Below are 12,607 nucleotides of genomic sequence, written 5' to 3' on the forward strand. Positions count from 1 at the left end.
TCCCTTCTTCCCTCCCTTCCTCCCTCTCTCTCTTTCTCTCTCTCTCGCCCATTTAAATAATCCCAAACGGAATACCAGATAGTCTTAGTATTTAATACCAGCCAGATTCATATCTGTAAATCTCCAACCAAAATATGCCCCTGCAAAAACATACAACTCAGTTATAATACTTATAAGCTGCATGCCTAGATTGGGCAGATCTACCACTACACTACTCTACTCCCCAGCTATGAGGTCCCTTGCTACTTGCGGCTTCTCCAGGCCACGTGGTTCTGCTCCGTCTTCCACTTCCTCTTCCTCCATCTTCCTCTCTCTCTCTCTGTCCCTGTGTCTCTCCTCTCCTTCCTCTCTCATTTTCTAAAATGTCCAGCCTCACCTTTCCCTTCTATTGCCCATACACAGGATCTAGCCTTTATTTGACCAGTTAAAATGTGGAGAAGTTTCACATGGAATCACCTGAGTATTCGATTTGGCCCTCTTCAGGAAGCAGAATTAGCATCAAAATACAAACAGCACCAGGGCAATCCATATTTCAGATACTGTGTCCTGTACTTGATATCATGGACTCAGGTTGTTAGATTCAGTGAAGAGGGGGAGACACAGGCAGCGAGGAACTGGGCAGCTTAGTCCTTTATGTTTAGTGACCGTGGGTAAGGATATAGACTACCGAGCTAGATTTGGAAGGAGACATCCCTAGAGTGGAACTAGGTTGGATACTAATTAAGATTACACACTATGAACTATACTCCATTCTGCAAAAGCTCAAACATAAATACATTAAAAATATTATTATTCCTTTAAAAGTTTTAGTAAGTATATAGCAAAAGAAAAAAAATCACACTACATCACCCACATTTTACTGGATGGTAAATATGCTTTGTATACCAGTAGGTTTGTTGTCAGTCTTTCCTTTTCTTATGCTGTTTCTTTTTCTTTTTGTCAAAGAGTAAATTTAATTATTATTATTTTTAAAAGAAGGCAAAGGTCCGTGGTGGGTGGTCCATGAAGGTGGCCTGTGTTCTAATTGCCTCTTTCACTCCCTGGGTGAGTTTTAAATGTAGACATCCTATTTTCAATTATTTTTTTAAATACATCATATATATATATATATATATATATATATATATATATATATATATATATGTGTTTATATATCTTCATCCTTGGTTTTCATACCTTTTTTTTTTTGTTCCGATTAAGGCAACTCTATGAAGGAATGCTAAGGAGATGCGAAACACAGTTGACCAATGGGAATTTCTCCAGACACCTTCCTCATATCTTCTTAGAGTTATGAAAGCACACCGCTTCTTTCTACTACCTTAGCTGCTAGTTTTAAGTATTGACATATAAAATTCATTTCCTCTGAGTAGAGACCTATTACCTAGAAAGCTTCCCCGTATTAGAAAATGCAGTTTGAATGGTTTTAACAATGTATACTAATTAGTAAAAAAAATAAAGTCTAAGTTTCATTGTGTGGTTCAGGGCTCATCACCACCATTGACATGGCAGGTTTTATGGCTACCCATAAGTTGGTTTTTAATATTTGCCTGGGGTTACTACCCAAGAACTATAAAAGTAATTTAACTATTGCCAACAAAGCTGTATATTTTTAATCAATGTCAAAAACATAATTATTTAATCCCACTTAGTAACTCCAAACATAGCATGTTATTCGTAATACACACATGTTATTCTTAATGTAAATGTGTGTTAAAAGCTGTTGATAGAGTATTCCTGGTTTCCATGCGTGGCAGCAGATCCTTCCTCTTGTCCATGAAATCTCATTTTACCACTGGTCCCAATGAACTGTTTTTAGATATATTGGTACAATTAGCTGCCAGTGAGGTTGCCATCTCTCATCTCCTTCCTTTGTCACAGTACACCCTTTATCAAAATTTTATGGCCTGTCACTAAGTCCTGGAAAAAGAAACACAATTCCCCAGCCTGGCCCAGGACAGAGGAACATGGGTATGTACTGTCACATGAGTCCAGTGATAGATCCTGGTTTCAAGTAACTCCTAAATGTCACCGGCTCCTCCCTTTCCTTTCCTGGAGCCTGCTTTCCTTCACACAGACAAATGATTTCACTACTCTTAGTCCTTTATCCTTGGCTCCCAGATGGAAAGAAATCCGTGAGGCCTCCGTCTCTTAATCTTTGGGATGCTTCCTCAACTCTCCGTTGAAGTGTAAAAACAAAACTGAAGCATCACTTGTTTTCTGAGATAAATGAAGCCCTAGTTTGGAGGTAGAGAAGTGAGAAATATCATGGTATCATTTCTATGTATTTTTCCCTTGTTCCAGGTATCTCCAGTAAAAGATGTTTTCTTGGTAAGTATTAGCAATGCAGTCCACTTGCACAATACACATACAAACCTGGTTTCACACGAAGTTCCTTCACCTGTTCCTGCTTGCCATGTAAGTCACAGGAAATATTCTTTTACAGGATTTCACATATTTTAACATCACCTTATTGTAACAGAATATATGTCACAAAAAACCTAGGCTTTCTAGTTAAGCAAAAGATGGTTTAAACCATCTTTTCTTAAAATATGTACTTGTTTTATGTATGTAAATACTTTGACTGTATACATATGCACAATGTGCATGCCTGGTACCCTCCAATCCCAGAGGAGACTGTCAGATTGTTGAAAGCCACCATGTGGGTACTGGAACAGAACCTTCTGTAAGAACCACAGGAGCTCTTAACTACTGAGCCATCTCCCCAGTTCATACTTAAACCATATTATCACTTGGTAATACTTGTCTATTGACAACTATAATATTTAGAGAGAACACTATCATTTCATAAATATTACTTTGCTACGTCATCTATATGCTTCTTTCATGCTTACTAGAACTCTGTGGTTTTCTTTCTTATATTTTTTTCTTTTAAATTCGAATTAGATTCTTCTCTCATACAACATATCCCAAACTGTCTTTCCTCCCTCCATCCCTCCCAGCTCTGTCCCCTGGAACTTCTCTCTCTTCAGATCCACTCCTCCTCCATTTCCGAAAGAGGCAGGCCTCCAAGGGGCAACAACCAAACACAACAAAAGAAGATAGAAGAATAGAAAGCAAAAACCCTCACATAGAGACTATACAAGACAAATTAATAAGAGGAAAAGATTCCCAAGAATATGCAAAAGAATCAGACATACATCTGTTCCCACTGTGGGTGGCTAATAGCCATAACATATACACACAGATGATCTAGTATAGACCCATGTGGGCCTGTGCTTGCCACTTGAGTTTCTGTGAGCCCAGATAATGTCCTGTTCTAACATTGTCTCATATTTGAGATAACATTACAGAAAATGAGGTATTGATTTAGATCTACTTATTGGCAAGTTGGAAATAGTATGACAACTTAGCTTTAGCCTACTCTAGAACATTGCAAGACATTTATTTGATCACTAGAATAATGGTTATATTTAAAAATCTAGATATCTAGGTTTTATTGCATAAAGTGAGACTTTAGCAGGCTTTAGGGCCTAGTCTACAGTTAAAATAGTAAGCAGAAAACTTCAGTGTACTATTTAGAGATGAGTTTCATATCACAGGGACTCAATTATTTGATAAATGAATAAAACTTTACAATCGTATATTCACATGGTCATTTGAATAGAGACCTACAGATCTAACATCAAAATTGCATAAAATTCATACCTTCTCTAGACCCTCCCTTAAATGCTATGTAGAAAAGTCTTCACTTCTTTAGTCCCTTGACAGTAAGAGCCAATATATGATTGTAATTTTAGAATTAACATTGACGAGTAAGGAATTACAATATAATCTACACATAAACCACTTCACAGAAACTTGGAGTAAGGAAAAGGATGAAGTATCATAGAAGAATCTCAAATAAATTGGAATAAGTTGAAGGAAGTGACAGGTCACTGAGTAGGAAAATATCTAAGGATAGGAAAATTATATCAAACTAGAGAGTGTGCAAAGCAGCAGAAATCTTCCAGTATCTGTAGGCTCATAAGACAATGATGGTTAAACCACTTCCTACTGAAGCCAGTTAGAAAAAAAAATCCATAAAGGGACTACCTTGAAATCACATAATAGAGTTGTTTAGAGATGAACTCATCTCCTCTGGGAGAAAATTAATGAATTGAGCCTGGAGGCAACAGCAAATTCCAATGGTATTCAGAAAACGTTCCTGAGGTGAATGTCTCATTAAAGGATCAAATGTGCTCTTCCCACTCTCAAAATGTAAGACTGTGTCAGCCAAGCTGAGGTCCTAGATGAACAGAGGTTTGGAGTACCCAGCATGGTGAAGACTATGGACCATTAAAAAAAATCATGAAAAAGAGGGATGGAGGACAAACTGGCTTCACTCCAGTTTCAGTCTGGCTCAGTAAGAATTTATCACCTCTGATATGCAAGAGACTACACTGAGTACATCATGACTGTCTCCATGTTGATCCACTCATGTTTTCCGAGAGGCTACATCATCATTCTTTTGATGGACTCCATATCTCAAAGAGAAAGGTATAGAACAAGTTTTTACACTGTGTGAGAATGTCTCTCAATTTAACTGATGTTCCCTTGACAGAGAGATTAGCTGACCTTACGTTCGGAGAATATATTAACAAAGTGTATAAAATGGTTCAAAGATCAGGTATGGCAAGAGGAAGAGATTTTCTGTCTGCACGAACCAGTGAAATAAATAATTAATCAAAAGTTTGTATATCCCCATCTCTGAGACAACATTCGCATCAGGTTGCTATTGGGTAAACATCACTTTCCATTCCATAGTGTTTTAATGAATTTGTTGTCTTAAAGATATGAAATTTTTAGTATTCACTCTCTATCAAAATATATTATCTAGGAAAATAGTAACTCACAGAAACATAGCTGGCATTAATGTAATCTGATCCTGGGATGCTTGCATCAGCTATTAACTTCACTCTGTTATTGTTGTCTGAGGAAAAAAAAGCATAAGAAATCATAATTAGATTTTCAAATTCCCAAGACCTTTATACCATGAAAGTAATAAAAAAGTTCAAAATCTAATAATCCCAACTCATATATGAGTATGACATTTAAAAAACATTCTCTCATGTCCCAATATTTTTACTACACAAATATATCAATAAGATCTTGGATATATTTTTAGAATTCCTACACACATTATTACAAAATTGATTACAAATTTTGTGCCATATTCATATTGGGATTTTTACCAAGTTAATTTTATACCTGTAGTGTTTACTGATAACTTTAAACACAGGAACCTCAAAATATCTTTGAATGAATGATTCAGAGGTTTAGCTGGGTTGTGCAGCTAAGAGACCTATACATGCTTAGTCTTTGCCAGACTCTAGGTTATCAGCATTTGGATAAGAAAAGAAGTAGGGTTTTATTGTCTTCATGGAGGAAAACTAAGAAGAGGATTTGGGTATGAATTTTTACAGTCTTGAGTGGATCACTTAGCTTCTCTGGTTGTTACTGGCCTTAACTGTACTATGCAGTTATAATATTTATTTAACTCTCGTGAAGAAACGTGAAGGCTTACAGGACATAATTTTGTACTTTTCTCATGTTTCCCAAGTTAAAGCATATACCAGTAGATACCAATATGAATTATTTAAAAAGTTGTAATTATATTGTGAGAAGTTATGACCAATGCATTTAAATTCAGAGACTCTTAATCTTCCAACAAATTTCTGCAAATTATTTACATGACAGTGAGACTGAGCCTTTTATGATTAGCCTGTACTTCAGGAAGGGAAGCCACTGGGAAGCTATTCACTTGATATGATTGTTTATAACGAACTGAGTTAATAGCATGCTAAACTTTTTCTCATGGTATTTGGATATTAAGGTCATAGTGTCCTGTCAGACAGAGATTTGGAAATCACGTCTGCAAGTATTCGCTGCTAATTCTAGTATCCCAAAGCCCTGTAAACTAATATCTTCCAAAAGGCACTGTGATATTTGGAATTCTCTTTCTGACATTACTCAGGGGAAAAACAACGGCACTCAAAGCTGGCTCAAGCAAAACTTCAGACTCTATTGAAATATATTCTTTCATTGCAAGGCAAGACACACTTTTCCAGTTTTATGTGCAAGCCCAATGGCAACACATAACCACAAATTCTTGTTTGTGTAACTGTCTCTGTGTTGACTTGCATGTGAAAATATGCTGTCCTTCCTACAGACACAGCTGTGACATTACAAAGGACTTCTAGCTCTAGTGAGGGATGGGGGATTGGTGTCTTCAGAATTCAGTGCCCCAGGAGGTATTATGGTCTTATCCACTCAGCAAGTTATGAGCATTTAAAAGGAAATGATCTATCGATTACACACCATGAGGGCCTGAATGCTTTACACATTCTAGTACTGGGTAAGGTGATTTAAGTGATTATTTTACCGAATCTTCTAATGTCCTTAGGAGAAACAGGCAGACAAATGGTTTGCTGGTGGTCACAAAGAAAGACAGCCACAAAACAAAATTACATCCCAGGAAGTTTTATTATTTTTATCTTAGCCTCAGTATGGAGGCTTGAGACATTTATGATCCTTACTGTTTTGGGGCTGAACATTTACTACCATCAACCACTCGTCCCCTCTCTTCATGAAAGTAATATGGATATGGGCTGAATATTCTTTCAGTCAAAATGGGGATAATTAACCAAGATCTCATTCCAAACAAATGAGACAATAGAACTCAAGAACTCAGATTTTCATATTTTAAGTTCAAAACATCTTAGAGATTAGTTAGATTTATTTGAGTTTATATATGCTGACACAATGCAAACCAGTACCAATTATATAATGCAACTAGACCTCAATGTTAATGAACTCATGGTAGTGGCCTTTAGATAAGAATATAATATTTATTTATAAAGAACGCCACTTTGATAAGCATGTTGCAGGCAGTCTAGAAGAAATTTAGTGGAAACATATCTAGCAACATGGGCATTCCCACTTTAACTTAAGGTGCATCCAAGTCAAGTTAATGTTCTTAAAGTTAGAATAAAAGGCATGCTGAGAAAGGTTGCGACTTCAGACATTTAGAGACTATCAGTCATTTACTGTACTTGTCACCCCATGGCTTTCTCATCTTGCTGCTGAAGTCATTTCCTTATGATTTATTTTTGTTGCAGAAAAAAATCTCCAGGAGTTAATGCTATTTGTTCTACTTTCTATTTTACTTCCTGGGCACTGCAAGGTTGTGTGGATCATAACCTCTGATATCACAATCCTGTAAATCTGGTTGCCTTTGCGAATAATTTATCCTCTACTATCAGCCTGTATTCTGCTTATTCTCATTTAAATTATTTGTGGGATTATAGTCTTCTCTAAACTAGCATTTTTCAAGATCTGTAGGAATTTCCTCAATGTGTTTATTTGTTTGTTTGTATGTTTGTTTGTTTATTGAAGCTCTAGGTTTTTGCATGCTTGGAAACCTTCTATCAATGAACTATAGTCCCAGTTCTTTGAAAAAACCATTTTAGAACTCAAGCTAGGGTCTGACTAAGTTACTCGGGTCTATCTTGAATTCCTTAGGTAGAGAAGACTGTTCTTGAAGTTTCAGTGTTCACCCAAAAGCCCCCCACTTACTTGAGATTACGAGGATGCATCACTATCATTCTGTGTTCCAGTGTATATTGAAACAAAGTTTCAGAGCATCAAAATTCTTAATTTCTCAATATAAAACTGCATTGGATTAGAATTCCATCGAGTGGGGGAGATTCATTAAAGGACCAAAACAGACATATTAGTAATACAGGGATATCAAATCTTCTTCCTCCACAAGCCATCATTAATTCTTAAAACAATAACACCATTTGTTTACTTGAATTGAAAAGTGGAGTGGTCTGACAGCAAGATGCACCTCTGCCTCTCTGCAGAAAAGAATTTCAGTCAACAAATGTTGACTCTGAGCATCCACTAGTATTTTTGCAAGGCAATTTTATGTTCCACAAGACTACTGTTCTCTTAAGGAAAGCTAAGTGTTAATTTCCCTTCTGTTTGAGACATGTTCTATAGGAAGATGTTAAAAGGGTTAAATTACAAAGCTGTAAAGCAGGTCGATCTACAGTTTCTTGCACCTGCATAAATGAAACTTTGGTGAACAAACTGGAAACCATGTAAATTAAATTTAGTAATTAAGAACAAAGCAAATGTGATACAACTTGAAAGTCACTGTTAACGAAATGTACTACTGGAATTCAATGAATGTGTAAGAAAATATTAAATAAATGTAAACCGTTAAGACGGTGGCCATTTTTGAATACTTCATAGTCAGACTATAAGTGGGAATTGCACCTACATGGCTTTATGTTTGGAAAGCGATTTTTTGCTCTGTTCCAAGGGAGATCAGCATCAGTTGAGGAGAGATCTTGAAGAAATTTTGGTAATTCCTAATGGAAAAAAAAAACATTGCAAAGTTTAAACTTGCTAAATATAAGATTCTGCCCATTAAAAGCCAATTTCTTTTTCTAAACCCTTCATTTGTTTAGCTGTGTGTGTGTGTGTGTGTGTGTGCGTGTGTGTGTATGTGTGTGTTCATCTTCATATAACAGGATAGAGGACAACCTTGTGTGTCATTTTTCAAGTGCCATAGGCCAATTTTATTTTATTAAAATTCTTTAAATAAAGCATTTCTCATTGGACTGAAGCTTGCCAAGACTGAGGCTAGTCTGGCCAGCCAGCCTCGGAGACCTATTTCTGCTCACCTTCCCAAGGCTGGGGTTATCAATAATTGCCACCATGGGTAGCTTTTTACATAAGTTCTAGGTATCCAATACAGGTTGTGATGCTTGAAGGGATAGTAGACTGAGCTATCATTTCATAATTTTTTAAAATTTATTGTTAATTGTGTGTATTTGGTACTGGGCATTGAATCCTGAGCTTTATGCTTGGCATGCAATCTTTATTGCAGAGCTAGTCTCCCAGGCATCATTTTTAAATTTTTAATTAAAACTCCTATCATAGACATAGGAACGAGGTCAAATGAATAGTAAAGATTCTCTCTAAATATCACCATTTCTGTTCCGAGTGATTCTGATTAGTTAGACTAAAGACTTTCCCTAGAGATAATTTCACTGAACTCTGGAGAGCACTGAGGTGCCACATGCTTCCCACAGATTCATCAGGTGCACACAACTGTTCTTTAATATATTAATACCCCTTTAGAGGGAAGAAGGGAGTTGAATGATTTATTTTTTGTTTTTTCTCCCCAGACAGTGTGATTTCATGCCTATTAATTGGCGCAACCCTGGTCAGTTTGAGACGATGTCAAAGGTCAATGCTGCACTCAGTTGGCCTTGTTAAATTGATAATGGAATGTAAAGGTGAGATTTAGAATGATCAGACACAGATGAAGGGTCAGGGAGACCTACTGTTGACATTTGAGAGAAAAATGCTGCACTCTATCTTGTTCTTTCTCATGCAAGCATCTTTAAGGAGGCTGGTGTGAAAACTTGTGTTGAGTATTTTATTGGGCAGACAATGGCTATTCATAAGATTACTTCAGGCCATGTAAAGAACTTAAAGCATATGTTTCCATTTTAATGTAATTATAAATCATATTCAAGAATTCTCCTTTCTCTATTCTTCTGATAGTTAAAAAAAAAAGTCTGAACAGTTGTTTTCACATGCGTAAGTATCATGACCACGGTAGACTATAAGCAACAAGGCTCATAAAAAGATAACAGCATTAGGACACTCCAAATAACTTCCCTGTGTCAAGAATTTAGAAGCACAGAAAAAGGGAAGGCAAAGAAAGATGAGTTTGAAATTAACTTGAAAATGACACAGTTTGGAATTATTTCACTTACAAGTTCCTATTGATGGTTTCAAGAGACTCTGGATTTGATAACCAAATCTCAGTTACCAGGCTGATAGTTTTAACAGCATCATGATACTGGGTGGTCTTCTGATTAGAACATAGAGCCTTGGTGAGCTTCCCTAGGTATCTCTTTCTGCTCCTGTTTGATGTCTTCTCATGGGAACAAAATGAGCCAATTTCTTGGCCTCCCCACGCTTTTCATTTCTTTTCTCTCCCAGGAATACTTTCTTTCCCTTTATCTTCTCATTAGAATTCGGCTCATGCTACTGTTCATCTTAGACATCACAAATTTCATTAGTCTTTCCTAATGAGCATTTAGCATTGATCCTCGAATCTTGATGCACGTCTCAATCATGATGCAGTTGTCCTGTTTAAAGCATGTCTCATCACTGCAATTCTTACTCTAATCTGAATTTATATATGGTGGAGATCATCAACATAGTAACTGATGTTTGTGCCAAGCACTTTCCACCCATTCGGTACATAGTCATTGTAGTATTCTCAATTCAGTGAGGAAGATACTATCTTTTCACAGATGAAGACATTGACGTGCAGAGAGATTAGGTAATTTGTCTAAAGTCATTATCTTGTAAATGCTAAACTGATGTATACCAATGTATCACGCATTGTTTGCCATAATAGAAAGTTTAATAAATAATAATAAATAAATAAAATAAATAATAATACATAAAAGATAGACTGTGCTAAAAGATTAGTCAGCTTTGTGCATCCAGTATAAATGTTTATTATGAAATTATTATTTTGATTAAAAAATTAATAAAGAACTAGAATAAGAATTATTTGGGATGGTTTTGTTTGTTTGTTTGTTTTTACAGAAGAACAACATGGCCTCCCAAAAAGTTAACCTAGAATTTTTTCTAATACATAAAAATATATATTTGCCAATACAAGTATCCATATACTCGGGCATAAATAATTTGACTATGTTTGATCCTATTCTAGAAAAATTACACTTTTCCTAGGGAAAAATTGAAACTTCTTTTTATATAAAAGCTAAAGGAACTTCATGGTTGCCTTGACTTTTCGAAGTCCGGCCCAGCGTTACTTAAGAAGCATGACCATCTAGCAGCAGGGCACCCCTTCATCTTTTCACAGTTACTGTTATTACTCCCTGAGAAACTGAAATTTTATAATCCCGAATTACTTAAGCCAATTGTGTGATTCTTTGTTTCAGGAGTTCACACACTAAGAAATTTATGGAAAAAAAAGGTAGAAATAGACTTCTGGATCCAATATAAAATATACTTTGCTTTCACAATGTAAAATAATCATGTCATCTAGATAAGATATTTAGGAGCTTCACAATAGATTGCAGATCTAACTTTTATGTCTCTCCATAATTTCAATTTTAGTGATATGCAATACACCAAATAATTAATAAGATGTATCAAAAGAAACATAAAATTGTTAACAGGTGAAATTATTTTCAACTTTAAAATAATTTAAACAGTGAGGTCTTCGTTTTACATATCTCCATGTGGGATCAAGCGCTTGTCTCATAATAATCTAGAAATAGATATTATTTAATGCAGACATTACTTATCTGTATTGTGATGGGATGAGAAGAAGTAGTAGTAATATTTGCAATGCCTGCAAACATCAAACTCTGGTCCGTGATCATGTTATACCACGAATCCACACTGGCTAGCACTCATTATATTCAATAGTCAACGTCCTTACATGGAATCGTCAAGTGTCTAAACCTAACACAATTATCCAAATAAAAAACTACACTCACACTTACAGCATGATCTAAAGATCATACACAAATGCAAATTAATGAATCCATCACTCTGGATTTGTACCTCCATCAGAGTGGGTGAGCAGGGCTGATGCCAGGCTGCTATTGCAGGGAGGCCTGAAGAAGACCACCTTCTCCTAACGCAGTAGGTGAATACTCTGATCAGGTTGCAGCAAAGGCCACCCAGGGTAACATTACTATCTAAACAATCAACCTGGTAATTGGGTATTGATTATCAAGGCCAGAATCCTTCATGGCCTTGCATGCTTAAAATGGACATGAAATGTGACACAGGAAACCACCGGAGGTCTTGCAATGTTGTGACAACTGCTGGCAACATACCGAAAATTCCTCTTGAAACTTTAGGTTGTTGTTTGTGCAAAGCTCTTCAACGTGTTGCAGGAAGGATTTCTTGCTTATCGGTCTTCAAGTAAAGAAAGGCATTAAATGGAACCGTGTTAGCTTGTATTCTTAAGAGAAAGCTTGGGCACTGTCTGCAAGGTTAACACTTAAGCAACTGTAAACCTCCCCTCACACAGTCCTTTAAAGTCACCCTGTCCTGTTTACAAAATCAGTTCTCCCTCTTTAAGTAAACTTTCTTTTTACATCCATCGTACAAGATTCTTCCATTTTTCTTTCTTTCGGTGACTTTAAAGGAAAGCTTTAGCGTTTTAATGAACAAAAGTTTTGAAGCAAATGTGAGGGCATGAAGTCATCATTGACGCCTAAAAGCACATTAATACTTCTTTGTCATACAGAAGAATGTTACACATTACAAGGTTTTAGAAGATATAAAATATTGCAGTGACTTCATTCTCATAATGATATGGCTTTTAAGCCCCCAAGGAGTTTAAATATCCCCATATTACTTCCCAAGCTAAAATACAGACATGCAGGCTTCACCCCAGAGAGAGAGAAAGCATTTCTCCAGTTACCATGCAATTAGTCATGCTTTTATGATTTATATCCAGCTTAAAGGTCTTTCCAACAAACAGAGAGAGAGAGAGAGAGAGAGAGAGAGAGAGAGAGAGAGAGAG

At 36.2% G+C, this 12,607-nt stretch overlaps 1 protein-coding gene across 1 annotated transcript in view; it reads right to left on the reverse strand.

Moving 5' to 3' along the window:
- Positions 1-12,607, reverse strand: part of Ptprq (protein tyrosine phosphatase receptor type Q) — a 194,640-nt gene that overhangs the window by 12,598 nt on the left and 169,435 nt on the right. Inside the window, exons 37-39 of the mRNA XM_028754570.1 lie at positions 11,913-11,994; positions 8,288-8,378; positions 4,854-4,930 (exon numbers count right to left, since the gene is read on the reverse strand). Coding sequence (XP_028610403.1) covers positions 4,854-4,930; positions 8,288-8,378; positions 11,913-11,994 — 250 coding nt within the window. The remainder of the gene's footprint in view (positions 1-4,853; positions 4,931-8,287; positions 8,379-11,912; positions 11,995-12,607) is intronic.

The sequence above is a fragment of the Grammomys surdaster genome, unplaced genomic scaffold (assembly GCF_004785775.1).
Source record: "Grammomys surdaster isolate TR1022 unplaced genomic scaffold, NIH_TR_1.0 126028, whole genome shotgun sequence".
Taxonomy (NCBI): Eukaryota; Metazoa; Chordata; class Mammalia; order Rodentia; family Muridae; genus Grammomys; species Grammomys surdaster.